Source organism: Leptopilina heterotoma, unplaced genomic scaffold (genome assembly GCF_015476425.1).
Source record: "Leptopilina heterotoma isolate Lh14 unplaced genomic scaffold, ASM1547642v1 Lhet_206, whole genome shotgun sequence".
Taxonomy (NCBI): Eukaryota; Metazoa; Arthropoda; class Insecta; order Hymenoptera; family Figitidae; genus Leptopilina; species Leptopilina heterotoma.
The window spans coordinates 1,011,693-1,027,758 of record NW_025110922.1 but is presented as its reverse complement, the minus strand read 5'-3'; the positions used below and the strand labels follow the sequence as shown (position 1 = coordinate 1,027,758).

Sequence of the window (16,066 nt, the reverse complement as noted above, 5' to 3'; positions counted from 1 at the left end):
AATTAACTAAAAATTTGAAAAACTAAAATTGAATTCAAATAAAAAATGAAATGATCTTGTATCAATTAAAGAATTGCAATATAAAAATATTTTTCATTTCTGTTTATCAAAAACTAAAAATAGGTTACAATACTTTTTTAATTGACATTTTTCATTTTATTACAGTAATTCTAGAAAATATTTAATTTTGAAAAAAATTTCATTCATTTGATCGTTCAAAATTCTAGAAAAAATTTAATTGCATAGAAAATTCTTATTCACAGAAAAAAGTGAGTGTTATTTTAACACTGAATTCGGTGTTAAAAGTGTCTGCATCAAACTTTAGCTCGGAAGTGTTATTTTAACACTGAAAATAAGGTAAATTTTCTATTATAGAAAATTTATCCTCACTAAAATTACCCTACCAAAATTTACCCGCATCAAAAACAACACTCGCTTTTCTCTGTGTTTCCTCTAAATTGTATTTTAAAAAACTTTATTAAATTTGTATGAAACTAGAGAATTACAAATTTAAAATATTTTTTATTTTTGTTTATTAAATACGTATTAAAAAATCTAATGCTAGTAAATTATACAATCTCTAAATGTTGCATTTACATTTGTCATTTTTTGCCTTAATTTAAAAACATTAATTTAAAAAAAATTTTGAATTTACATTTGTCAGTTTATTGCAGTAATTTTAAAAAATTAATTTAAACTTGAAAAAGATTTAATTTATTTAAACATTCAAAGTTTTAGAAAAAAAGTAAATTTGAGTAAAAAAAATCTGTTTCCTTCTAAACAGTTTATTATAAACTCTCTGAACTTTAATAAATAAAATAATAAAAAGCGTTTAAAATAAAATTTAAAATTAATGAATTTCTTTGAATTTTTTTTTAAATAATGAAATTTCATTAATAATTTTAATTGAACATTTTTAAAATAATTGAATTTAATGAACAATTTCTTTCAAGTTTTTAAAATAATCCTTTTTCTTAATAATTTAAATTAAACATTTAATAAATTGTAGAATTTTATTAAAATTTGTACTACTATAAATTATTATAATCGGGGTTTTTCGAGGAATTTAATGAGAATTGTTGAAAATAATTGAATTTCCGCAAAGATTTTTATAAAAAAAATTTGAAAATAATTGAATTTCAGCGACAAATTCTGTTATTTTTGAAAATCATTGAATTCTTGACAAGAATTTCATGAAAATATTGAAAATAATTGAAATTCTAATAAAAATTGTTATTTTTGTAAATAATTGAATTCTTGACAAGAATTTGATGTAATTTTTGAAAATAATTGAATTCTTGACAAGAATTTGATGGAATTTTTCAAAATAATTGAATTCTTGACAGGAATTATAATAAAATTCTAAAAAATAATTTAACTTTATAAAAAACTAAACTCCTTTAAACAATATTTCATTAGAGTTTTTGTAAATAATGTATTTTTTTAGAATAATTTTAATTAAAATTTTTTTTAAATAATTGAATTAAACAAAGAATTTTTTTAACTTTTTAATATAACCGTGTCTATTAATAATTATAATTAAATATTTAATTATTGAAGTTTACTAAAATTGTATTGAAAATAGTTTAATGCCAGAAAAAAATTTTATTTTTTATAAAACTAATTTAAATTTTTGGAATAAATTTTACTACATATTTATAAAAATAATTGAATTGTTTCAAAAGATTTTTAAAAATTTTAGTAAATAATTGAATTTTATCGAAAAATATTATTAAAAATTAAAAAAACTTGAATTCTTTCATAAAATTTTATTAAAATTCTATTAAAAATAATCGAATTTTCGCAAAGAATTTTTTCTACTTATAAAAAAAATAATTGAATTTTTTTTGAAGAATTTATTAAAATTTACAAAATAACTGAATTCTTTTGAAAAAAAATTACAACGAATTAAAAAAAAAATTGAATTTTGTCGCGAAATTTTATTGAAAATAATTAAATTTTTGCAAAGATTTTACTATTTAAAAAATAATTGAATTGCTTCTAAGGATTTATTAAAATTTAAGAAAAGAATTGAATTCTTTGTGCAATTTTATTAAAAATTTAGTTGTTAATAATTGAATTGTTTCAAAGGATTTATTAAAATTTTAGTAAATAATTGAATATTGTTTTGAAAAATATTATTAAAAATTTTTTTAAATTGAATTCTTTCATGAAATATTATTAAAATTGTGTAAAAAATAATTGAATTGTTTTGAAGAATTTGTTAAAATTTTAGAGAATAATTGAATTCTTTTGAAAAATTTTCGAACGAATTGAGAAAAAAATTGAATTTTTCCTAGGAAATTTTATTGAAAATTATTTAATTTTTGCAAAGATTTTACTATTTAATAAAATAATTTAATTATTTCCAAGAATTTATTTAAATTTAAGAAAAGAATTGAATTCTTTGTTTAATTTTATTAAAATTTAGTTGTCAATAATTGAATTCTCCCGAAGAATAATAATTTATTATGTATACTTAATAAGTGAATTTTTAAATGTTTGGTTATTAAATTTTCCAAAAATTTATATTTAAAAAAAAATTTTGTGATTTGCATAATAATAATAAATTGTTTAAAATAATTTGCTAGTAATAATAAAAATGATAATAGTAATAATACCTAATAATAATAATAATAATAAATAAATAAAAAAATAATAAAAATAAAGAATTAACTAAAAATTTGAAATTTCTAATCACAGTTTTTTTAACAATCTAAACTAAAATTTAATCGAAAAATGAAATGAACCTTTAAATTCCCTATCAATCCAATAAATACCAAGTTAAAGTCCACAACGTTGATCAACGAAAAAAAAATTGTTCACTAAGTAAATTAATTAAAAATTACGCAGCAATATAGACACAAAAATATTTAGAAAAAAAAGATTGATGCTTATGTTTTGATAATAATTATTTTACAATTAAATATTAAATTAAAAATAATACTTGATTGCATTAAATAAATTTTTTTCGTTGATCAACGTTGTGGACTTCAACTTCGTCCAATAAATTCCAAAATCAAAATATTTTCCCGGTGTAATGTTATTCTAAAAAAAGTAAATCTGTTTAAAAGCGATGAAAATCCTTTCAATCTTTTGACAAATCCTCTCATCAAATCTCGGAAAATCCTTTCGACCTCAAAAAAAAAAAAATAAAAAAATCTCCGTAATTCCGTCTTTCCAGAATCGAAAAATAAAAAATGCAAAAAAAAATTGAGGTAAAATGAAAAAAAAAAGAAATGTGTGTGTACCTTGAAGAATCGATGGCCCGCTTATATTTGCGAATGAGTGTTCCCTTGTTAAAATAATCTTTGTTTCGAATCTCGTCATCTCTTTCATTGAAATCGTGAAAGGCATTTTTAAGTTCATTAGAAAAATCCAAGTCCTCATTTTCCTTTGACGAGAATATATCCTGATTGGTGAGAGGTTTAAGCTCGCTCTTATCAGGCAAGTTCTCCACTGAGATGACACACGAGGTCAAAAGGACACACAGAACAATGAATGGTTGCTTCTTCGTTTTCATTTTCTGCTCTCATGGATCCTGACTTGCTGCAAAGACTTTTGATCCTAATAACTGCAATTTTTTTTTTCTCTCTGTCTCTTCTTCTTCTTCTTCTTTTTCTTTTTAATTTCTTTATTTATTCCAGTGTCAGAATTGATCCATCACAATAATAACAATTAATAAAACTCAAGTATTGATTCTTGAGCGCATCAACATCATCATCATCATCAACACTGAAACGTTCTCAAGATTAAGACGTCGTCTGACGACGATGAGAAATTTAACCGCTGCCTTCCACACACGCGGTTTTTGACGTGTTTCGATTGATACAGTTTCTCTCCGGCATTGAATCGTCGATAAACCACTACTCTAATCACTTGATTACATTGATGCACTGGCATGCACATGCACATGCGTCTGCCCACGCGCCACATAGATTCTTCAATAAGAAGAAACAAGGCGACGGAGAAAAAGAGAAGAAAAAAAAAAACAAAAGCACACACACACAATCACACACGCGCGACGCGTCCTCTTCCACGCTTCATAGCAAATTGACTTCCATTGAGAATTTCATCGCAACTTTCCTCGTGGGTCAATTACTTTGAACGTTTCCTCTCCTAAAGTAGTTTTTTATTGAAGATGAAAAATTTCTTGGTCTTCATGACTGGATGTGCCATCTGCTTTCACCTAAAACATATTTTGATTCAATCAGAAGTTTTCTTCTCTTTATGTATTATTTTAAATTCAGGGTGTCTACTATTTTCGTTTAACAAAATTCCCGGTTATTTCCCGGTTTTTCCCCGGTTTTTTTTCTCATCAAATTTAAATTTAAATTTGATTTCAAACATAAATAAATCTTTGAATTTTTTGAAAATAATGTTTTTTTCAATAATTTTAATTGAAAATTTGGAAAATAATTGAATTAAACACAGAATTTTTTCAAGTTTTTAAAAATAATATTGTCTCTTTATAAAATTATAATTGAAAATTTGATTTTTCAATATTATTAAAATTATATTGATAATAATTGAACTTCTGCAAAGAATTTTACTATTTATAAAAATAATTGAATCCTTCCAAAGATGTAATATGTAATAAACATTTAATTTGCTCAAGAAATAAATAAATATCATTTATTTGAACATTCAGAAATTTGAAATGATAAAAATTAAAGAGAAGTTTAATAATTATAATTATTGAATAATAATAGAATAATATAATTTTTAGAAGCAAAAAATTAATTTAAAACTGTAAGAGCGACATTAAATTTTAAAAATAAAATTATAATTACGGTCACTAACTTCCCTTGATTATTTTCGAAAAATTCAAATAAAATTCTTTAAAAGAATTCAATTATTTTTCAAAAAAAAAGCAAAGAAGTTTCAATTACTTCAAAAAATTTCAATTATTTGTTTATAAAAATTCAATTATCTTGAAACAATAGAATTGAAAAATTACAACAATCTTATTTTTCAGATTTAAAAAAATATTTGCGAATGTTCAATTTTATAACAATTTTAAGTATGTATATTTTTTTAAATTAACTAATAAAAATTTTAATTATTAATCTTCGCAGTAAGAAACATGAATATACATTAAAATTTAACTCTTTATAATATTCAATTATTAATGAATTATTAAATTAAAATACTTTGAAAATTCTATTTGTTAAAAAGTTTCTTATGAAGTTCTTTAACAAATTTAATTACATATTGTCAGTCGAATTTCACAATATTTCTATTAACTCCATAATTTTTTAAAAATTTATTTACATAATATGTTTGAATTGGTGACTGAGTTTTTACTATCAAATTAATTATTTTTAACTAACTTAAATTTAGAGAACAGTATAAATATTTATAAAAATTGAAATAAAAAGTGATTTTTTAAAAACAAATTAAAATAATAAAACTTTTTAACTTTGGTGAAAAAATTCCCGGTTTGGTGTAAAATTCCCGGCTAATTCCCGGTTTTTCCCGGTCAAATGAAATTCCCGGTTATTTCCCGGTTAGTAGACACCCTGAATTTAAATTAAAAAATATGTATCAACACAATTTTTCTAAGATTCTAAGAATGACAAATTGAGACGAAAATCTAATCAAAAGTGTTGCAAAGCAACACTTTTAATTAGTTTTTCGTCTCAATTTGATTACTTTTTCAATTTTTCTCTCAAAAACAAATCGAAACATTGCTTCGCAACACTTGATTTTTTTTTGTCTCAATTTGATTTTTTTCAACGAATCAAAACATTTCTTCGTAACACTTTTGATTCATCCTTTTTTGTATTAATTTCATTTTTGTCTTAAAAACGAATCCAGTTTAAGTGGTTACACGTTTCAGTTTTTATCAATTTCCCTGACAAATTACTAACATTAAAATTATTTTCCATGACAAAATTCTTTTTCTAGAAGAATTTGAAAGTTTATGGAAAATGTGTAAAATTTATGAAATTTAATAATTTCTAAAAATTACCATTATAACCCTTCATGAATTCAATTATTTTCTACAATTTTCAACTTAACTTTATCTCTAAATCAATTATTTTAAAATAATTTTACGAAAGTTCTTTGAAGAATACAATTATTTCAATAGAAAAATTCAATTTTTTATAATAATTATAACTATCCATGTTTTTAATGTTAATTTTTTACAATTGAAAAATTTCCAAACAATTTAAATTTGATAAAATCTTTTAAACACAATTTAATTTTTGAAAATAATTGAATTTATCTGAAGAATTTTGTTATTTATAGTAAAGATAATTCAAATTTTTGACAAGAATTTTTTTTTTAATTTTTGAACACATAATTGAATTTCTGCGAAGAATATTATAAAATTTGTTGTAAACAATTGAATTTCTGAGTAAAATTTTGTTACTTTTAAAAATAATTAAATTTCTGGGAAGAATTTTGTTAAGTATTTATGAAAATAATTGAATTTTTCTGTAGAATTTTGTTATTTATAAAGATAATTTAATTCTTGAAAAGATTTTTATTAAAAGTTTTAAAAATAATTGAATTTCTGCTACAAATTATATTATTTTTGAAAATAATTTAATTCTTGACAAGAATTTTATAAAAATATTTAAATTTAAAATAATTGAAATTCTACTAAAAATTGTTATTTTTGTAAATAATTGAATTCTTGACAAGAATTTGATGGAATTTTTAAAAATAATTGAATTTCTACGAAGAATTTTATGAAAACTTTTGAAAATAATTAAATTTCTGAGATAAAGTTTGTTATTTTTGAAAATAATTGAATTCTTGACAAGAATTTGATGGAATTTTTGAAAATAATTGAATTTCTGAGAAAAATTTTGTTACTTTCGAAAATAATTGAATTTCTGGGAAGAATTTTGTTATTTATGAAAATAATTGAATTTTTCTGAAGAATTTTGTTATTTATAAAGATAATTTAATTCTTGCCAAGAACATTATGAAAACTTTCTAAATTAATTGAATTTCTGAGAAAAATTTTGTTATTTTTGAAAATAATTGAATTCTTGACAAGAATTTTATAAAAATGAAAATTATTGAAATTCTACTAAAAATTGTTATTTTTGTAAATAATTATGAATTCTTGAAAAAAATTTGATGGAATTTTTGAAAATAATTGAATTTCTACGAAGAATTTTATGAAATTTTTTGAAAATAATTGAATTTTTGAGAAAAAGTTTGTTATTTTTGAAAATAATTGAATTCTTGACAAGAACGTTATAAAAATATTTTAAAGAATTAAAATTCTACTAAAAATTGTTATTTTTGTAATTATAATTGAATTCTTGACAAGAATTTGATGGAATTTTTAAAAATAATTGAATTCTTGCCAGGAATATTAGAATTCTAAAAAATAATTGAACTTTATAAAAAACTAAACTCTTTTAAACAATTTTATTACAGTTTTTGTAAAGAATGTATTTTTTAGAATAATTTTAATTAAAATTTTTTAAGTAATTGAATTATTCCCAAACAATTTAAATTTAATAAAATCTGTTAAACATAATTTAATTTTTGAAAAATATAAAACAAATTTTAATCAAATTTTTGAATTTTTTAAAACGATGATTTTTTAGAAATTTTAATAAGTCTAAACTCGATTTTTTAAATTTTATTACAGTAAACAAAAAAAAATATTACAGTAAACAATACCGTAAGTGAGGCTAAATTCGCTCATGTAGGGTAAATTCGCTCAACCGATGTCTATTTTTTAAAATTCGATTAACATACTTTTTAGACAGAAATATTTAAGATTTACAATTGTTTTGGTTAATATAAATGGTAAACTTTAATTTAAAATTTATTTGCAGCAAATTCATTGGTAACTTTCAGTAGAAATTATATTTAAAACACAAGTGAATAATTTTCATATTGAACAAGTAGTATGAAAAAGTAGGAAATAAAGCTTTACTTCAAAATTTTTAAGTTGAATACTTCTGAACATTACATTTCCTGTATCTCCAACATGATATTCATAAAGCACAAAAATTAAAGCAATAAACAGATTCTGCAAAAAATCAATTAAAAAAAAAAAATTCAAATTTGTTGTGTAAATTCGCTCAGGAAATAAGTCTACAAAAAAGATGTTTGGGCCTGGATATTTTAAGTATGTTAATTACTTTAATTTATAATTCGATTTTTTGAAATAATAGTACTCTTATAACTGAAAATTAAACGATTTAAAACGGTTTAAGCACTAAACTGTCAAACTTAACCTTGTTTTTTATGGTTATGAGTACGTTTGATTGAATGATTGAATCTAATTACTTCCCAATGGGAAATGCCAGTGTAGTGCCGATGTTCACCACTGGCTTAGTACTCAGACGATTGTTCGGCGTAGTCTAGCCGAGCCTCGACAATTAGTGCTGGCGCAGTACAGAATTTTTGTTTCGCCAAAGCTTGGACAAGGCTCGGCGGCAAGTGCTGGCTGAGTATAGAAAAATTGTTCACAACGCTCTTTGCCAACATTGCTTTTTTGACATAAACTTGAAAAAAATTATAAAAAAAGTTTATAAATGTTTATAAATATAAATTTATTGAAAAAAATTAATATTTTACTTTTCAGTTGTTCATTTTTTATTCTTATTAAATTTAATAATAACAATTTAACACAATTGTCTAATTTTGTAAATAATAAATTATTTAAACAAATTAAAATTATAAACAAAATTTAAACTTTAATCTCAATAATAATTTGGTTCCTATTAAAATACTATTATACTTCTTACTATGAATAAAAAATTATTAATAAATTACCACGTAATTTAAGAATTACGTAAAATGTTAAATGCAATAAGTAAAGTAATTTAATTTAATTATTAAAAATTTAGTTTAATTTATTTGATTTCAATTTATTATTTCTAACGTATCCCTATTTTTTTCTCATCTTTGACTCAATAATTGTATGTCTGAATGATACTGAGATATTAATACTTTACTGTAGGCATGTGTCGTTAGCATAGTGGTTAGAGCGTTAGTCTGTTAGTCCGTAGGTCGTAGGTTCGATTCCCCTCGTCAGCAATTTTGTTTATTTTCATAGGTTTGCGATATTTCTAGATTCCAATCGTTAGGTACTAAAATATGAAAATCTAATGCACACTTACTGTAATTGTTTATTATTTAATTTTTAAATGTTATAAACAATTTTTTTCTACTTCATTTACTATATCCATTATTAGTCTCCATCTTTAATACAATTTCTTTAAGAAGAGAAATATTTTATGAATAATAACTATTTATTAATATTATTTACCATTTTGTTGTTAAATAATTTATAATTATGAATTTACGACCAATTAATAACAATACGGCATTTATTGCGGCAATATTCTCAGCCAGCACTGGTCCAATGCTGCGCCAGCGCTGTCTGGCAGCACTGACAGACAGTACTTCGGCAGCGCCAGACGGCGTTATCATCCCAGTGCCATGCCAGTGCTGGCTCTCAGCCTTGCCGCCAGTGCTGCCAGTGCTGGCGCAGTACTACGCCAGTTGTTAATTTCCCATTGGGTTATTGATAAAACAATATTAAATATTTATTCCAATAACTTTGAATATTGTTCTTAATTTTTTTCTTTATTGATTCTAAAGAATATTTAGTTTCATTTTTGCAGATTATAATATATTTTGCCAGAATAATAATGGTGAGCGAATTTACCCATCATTTAAAGGTAAATTCGCTCACAAAAAAACGGCTTATAAATAATTTTCTGCAACATATTTCAATTTCTTTATGCAGTAATAGGAAAGATAAAGGGTTAAAGATTATATATTTTCAGTGCCAATGTTTATTTTCATCGTTTCCCGAAGTTATTTAAAAAAGAATTGAAAAATTGAGCGAATTTAGCCTCACTTACGGTATATAATTTAATTTTATAATAATATTTTTACAATATTCTGAAACTGAGTAAAAATAATTCTTGTCGAACAGTTTTGAATAGAAAAATTTTTTTTTTTAAATAGAGTCGCATTCCGACAGGTTTGACTGTAATTCAATATTTCATAAGAGAACTACTCGACAAATCAAAATTGCGAGCGACGATACAGTTACAATAATATTAATTCAAATTCAAAAACTATTATTTCGTCCATGCACTTCTAATAGTTATACCATAAAAAGAAACTATTTCTCCTTATGGAAAAATCAATTTTTTTTTTCTATAAATCTTCCTCTATATTCTAAAAATACGAAAAATTGCAAAGAAATGAAATTCATACCTATTTTTCATTTTGATTTGCTACATTTATATAGATAAGCGTTACATTCAGCCGGCGGTCATTGACATAAACAGGGTTTCTGTTGGTAATATAGTAGAGACAGGACTTTAAAAAATCAACACTAGGAATGCACTCACAGTTTCTGAGTCTCTCAGGTATCGAACGTGTCAGTATTTAGAGCTGATTCTCAGCATTTATAGTTTAATGGTATTTAGCAATAAAGTGGCAATATCAATAAATGTTACTTGTAAAATTCAACTTCAAATTGTGATAACTTTAATTGATTCGAATGAGAGAAAAGTGGAAAGGGAGATTGCATAAAATTAAAATTCACCAATTCGCGGAATAATAATTGTGACGCTCTTCCAACACTGAGAAAAAAATATATATTTAAATCAGACAATAATTTTCATTCAATACATAATAAGTTTGATTCAATAAAAATTACGTTTCATTCAATTCAAAAATATGTTTAATTCAAAAATATTTTTTTGATTGACTACATATTTTTGAATTAAAAAGAAATTTTCTCAGTGAAGAAAGGTATATACATAAGAAGCAAAAATTTGAGGTTATGTTCATAGTTTTTTGGGCTAAAATACAGAAAGAAAATTAATTACCATTGTAAATTATTGTTTTTCAATTCTTTATTACGCCCGAAATATTCAATAAAAACTGGTTTCGAATTTAAATAATTAAAAACGAACTCTTAAGCAAAATAAATATAACACAAACATAACCTATAATTCGTTAGCTTCTTTGGTACCTTTCTTGAGAGCGCCACGACAAATAATAAATAATATTAATTAAATTATAATTAAATAATAATAATTAAATGATAATTGAATAATAATTGTCAATAATAATTAAAAATAATATTAAAGTACAAAATACACATCTTTTTCTCCAAAAACGTATTATATTTTATATTTAATTACCCACAGAATGGAGTAAATTAATTTTAATAATATCGCACAAGAAAAAAATGCGAATGAAATTAATTCTTTTGATTAATGAGTGCATTTCTCTTCTTTCGTTTATGAACCATGCAATATGAACAAATATATATATATATATATATATACCTAATATGCGTGTCACATTTCTTTGCATATATATAAGCAAATGATAAGAATATATCGATCGAATATTTCCCCCTCTTTTGATTAATTACACTGTTTCGTAATGTTTAAACAAGACACGTGCATTGCAATTTGATCGGAAATCAATTTCTTTTACCAAACACATAAATTGAAAACATTCAATTATTAATCTCCATGAAACATATATTTAACCTACAAATGATAACGATTTTTTAAACTATTATTTTTTGAATTATAAAATCATATACTTATTGAAAAAAATTGTTTTTCTTTCAATATTAATTGATTCATCAAATTAGAAATGAACCGTAAAGATGAATAACTTGTTAAGTACTTTGATAATTAATTTAAAAAATCTTGGATTAATTATTTGATTTTTAAATGCGGAAAGAAAAAAATTTTTTTTTTTTTTAAATAACTGATTACTTGACTATTATCAAATATTTACTATTATCAAATAATTTACTTGAATCAAATAAAATTTTTTTATTTAAAACAAACACGATTTATTATTTTCTTTATTATAATTATATTTTAGGGTTGACAAATAAATTTAATTTTGTTTTTCCCTTACTTTTCTCTGATTCCAGAAAAAATTGACTTTTTTCCTGATCCTAAAGAATATTCTACTACTAAAAATGATTAGATATTAAAAAAAATGTTCTAATGCATATAGTTTGAATTCCTTTAATTGTAAAATTATTCAAATATACATTAAGAACTTCTTTTTTAAATAAACATTTAATCATTATTTTCAAATAATTTTTAAAAAAAATTCAACTCAACTTTTTTAAAATTTCAATTCAATTATTTAAAAAAATTATTTTATTGATTTCAAAAGAATTCAATTCTTTACAAATATTTTACAAATTTCTTCGCAATAATTCAATTATTTTTATTATTACTTTTCAACTTTCAAAAAAATTAATTCTACACAATTTGTTAGTTAAAAGTATGAGAAATTCAGATTTTCCAAGATTATAAAAAATTTTAACTGAAATTTATTTTAAAATCAATTTTCATTCTTAGAAAACTCTGCGAGAATTCAATTATTTAAATACAAAAATAAATAATTTATTAAATAATTGAATGTTTCTTAAAATTAAATTCTCATAAAGAATTTTATCAAAAATTTTTAAAAATAATTGATTTTTTTCGAAGAATTTCAGTAAAATAATAAATTTAATTAAAATTTGTATAAAAAAATAATTGTATTCTTGCGATTAATTTTATTATTAATAAAAATAGTTAAATTCTTTTAAACAAATGTTTTTAAAATTTCAGAAAATAATTCATTTCTATAATTTCTTTCAAAGAATTTTTTAAAAATATTTTAAATAATTGAATTCCTGTGAAAATTTTATTGTTCTGATATTAATTGAATTTGTGTGTTGACTTTTATTAATTTTTTTCTAAAAATAATTGAATTCTTTTGGGAAGTTTTTCTTAAAAATAGTCAATATTTTGAAAATATTTGAATTTCAGCGAAACATTTCTTTATTTTTGTGAAAATAATAATTGAATTCTTGCGAAAGATTTTCGAAAATTTTTTGAAAATACTTGAATTCCTGTAAAAAAAATCTGTCCGCGCAAGCGCGGACACATTCTCATCCGCGCTTCGCGCGGGGGCTCGCTTCGCTCGCAAGTTTCAGCGCGCCTCGGGGCGCGCGATTATTGATCGTCGCGCTTCGCGCTCCAGCGATTATTTCGCACGTCGCGCTTCGCGCTCCGTGTGTTGTTGCGCGCTTCGCGCGCAAATGGCTCGCTTCGCTCGCCGGGGTCTGCAATTGTTGTGCATTATTTATGTTCCTGTTTCCTATTATATGTTTCATAAAACAGTTTTTTTTTCTTAAAGTTACTACGACTTTAAGGATTACATTCTCATCACATGTTTTAGTTTGTTGATGATTGCGATATTAAGTGAATTTAAATGTATATTTTTGGTCTTGATGATTAAAATTGTAAAGTTATTTTTAATTATACTAACTCTCTTAGTAAAAACATGATTTGCAGAAGCAGCTAAAATATTTTTAAAGAATTAGTATCAAATTTTTTGTGTAGTGTAGACCGGAGCGTAATGACTAACTTTTCACTCTTTGTTTATTTACTCAGACATTTTTGTTTTAATTAAGTGTTTATCTCCTAGAAAAGTTACTCTGGTATATTACTTTCTCATGTGATGAGAATGAAAAAAACCATTTCCAACAAGATAGGACCAAAAATTTGAAATGTAAAAAGGGGTCACACCAGCACAACTGTATTAAAAAAATTTCATTGATTTTCTAAAATGTTATATCTTTTATGAATATATTTTAGTTATAACATTTTAGAAAACCAATAAAATTTTTTTAACCCAGTTGTCCTCGCCTGACCCAAAAACTTAAAAAAAATTAAGTTTCTATGAAAAAATGTTGTAGAGAAAAGTTGTTTGTATTTTTCTAATCGAAAGTAATATAAAATTAAAAATATTGAAATTTGAAAAAATTGAATTTTCAAAATTTTGAAACTACTGTAGTTTGTGTAGTTTTCGACGAAAATATCTAGCTAACGAACTCGATCTGTATTTTAACAGTAACTTTGTGCATGCAAAGTTGCAAGTTGATGCAATAAGTTTTTCAAGAGTTATCGTAGGGACACCATTGTGTCTACAGACAGACACGAAGACAGACATACAGACAGACACTTTTTCTAGACCATGTTTAACAGACTCAGGGAACTCCAAAACGTAGAGATTTCAAGAAATTAGCGAAAGTCAATTTTCGACCAAAACTAATACTTTCTCATGTGATAATAATGTAAAAATGATTAAAAACAAAAAATATATTCAAATAGTGCAATTGAAAATGAAAAAATCATATTTCGAATTTTATATCGGTTAACCAGAACTCAAAAAAAAAATTTGTTTAATTTAGAAATACTAAAAAATTAGATTTTTAATAGCTTTAAAAAAAAATTTCTGAGTAATATGTAAAGCAATATTTCTAAACAATGTTGAGAGACAAAAAAAAATATTTTGATATGAAAATAAAATTTTTTAGTTCTAGATAAACCGTTTGGCTAAATCTGGCCCAAAAACTTAAAAAATATACCTGGCCCAAAAACTTAAAAAAAAAAAAAAAAAAAATTCATAACTTTTTTGTTTTTTGTTATACAAAAAAGTGTGTAAAAGAAAAGTTGTTTGTTTTTGTACAAATTTTAAGGAAAAAATTGGAAAAGAATATTTTTTTGAAAATTGGAAAAAATTCAAATTTTTGAAAATTTAAAAGTTTTGTATTTTTGTCGTTTTTTGACGAAATGAGCTGTCCAACGAACTCAGGCTTCATTTTAATGGACTAAAAAAGCACCCCAAATTGCAAGTCGATTCGTTAAAATTTGTTCGAGTTATCGTCGAGACAAAATTTTCTACAGACAGACAGACAGACAGACAGACAGACAGACAGACAGACACTTCGCTAAAAACCATTTTTTTGGAATCAGGGGGTCATGAAACGTGAAGATTTATCAAAATTAGAAATTTCTCAAAATCGCACAAATCCAAGACTTTCTCATTTTTGATGAGAATGTAAAAATTGTCTTATTTATGAAAATAATTGAATTATTGAGAATAAATTTCTAAAATATTTGTAAATAATTGAATTCCTGTGAAATCTAAAATAATATAATTCTTTTTAAATAATTGAATTCTTTTGCAAATTTTTTTTAAATAAATAGACATTGAAAATCATTGAATTAAGGAAAAATTTTTGAGAAAATAATTGAAATTTTGCTAAGAATTTTATGAAAATTAATTAAAATAATTGAATTTCGAAGAATAAACATAACCCAAAAAGTTTTTGCTTCTTAGTTATCTTTCTTGAAAGCGCGAGACAAATTTTCTCTAATTATAAATTATATATATTGTTTAAAGAAAGAAAAGAAAGTTATGCTCCTTTTCGTAACTTTCCATTAACAGATAAATCGATTTATATCATTTAAATTGTGAATTTTCTTGTCAAATTTACTTTGCAACAAACTTTGGAAAACTTTAATATAATATCAAAGTGCCTCGGAGGAAAATTTACATTTCTTCAAACTAAGTCTCCAATACACTGTTTTACTTTTCTTCATCATAACTAAATTAAACATAAAAAAACAAAAAAATAACTAAAAGAAAAAATATAAAATATATAAAAAATAAATAAAAAATTGATTAAAAAAATTTTGAAACAAAAAAAAACGATATTGAAAATATGCAAAAAATACAAATAATATGAGCTTCTTATATATTACATCGAAATAAATATGCTATCTTTTGAAGATTCTAGAATATCAACTTGACGACTTGATGAAACAAAGGTCAATAAACTCATCGCATTGATGATCAATTACGTATATTTAATGTATGCTATAAATATTTTTTAATTTATTATATTATTCAATATTAATTTCTGTATAAAATATACAAAGAGTACTTTGAAGAAAGGGTCCCAAAGAAGCAAAAAATTATAGGTTATGTTTATTATAATTTTACCGCAGAATTCCCTGGATTAAATTTTACTTTTTTAATTTTGCTTCTTATTATGACTTCGAAATTTAATTTTGTCAAATTCAATTTTTCTTTATTTCAATTTCATCCTAAATGTTTAATAAAACAGAGTTGCCACGCTTTTGCTCATTTCAAATTTCCCTGAATTTTCCAGGTTTTCCAGGTTAAAAAACGGAATTCTTCCAAATTTATAAAACTATTTATATATTTTACAAAATTAAAT

The 16,066-nt window shown here is 23.0% G+C and overlaps 1 protein-coding gene across 3 annotated transcripts in view; it reads right to left on the bottom strand.

The window, feature by feature from the left end:
* Positions 1-16,066, bottom strand: part of LOC122501221 (insulin-like receptor) — a 68,578-nt gene that overhangs the window by 21,154 nt on the left and 31,358 nt on the right. For all 3 annotated transcript variants that reach the window (XM_043610528.1, XM_043610527.1, XM_043610529.1), the window contains exon 2: positions 3,252-4,189. In XM_043610528.1, coding sequence (XP_043466463.1) covers positions 3,252-3,523 — 272 coding nt within the window. In that variant the 5' untranslated portion in view covers positions 3,524-4,189. The remainder of the gene's footprint in view (positions 1-3,251; positions 4,190-16,066) is intronic.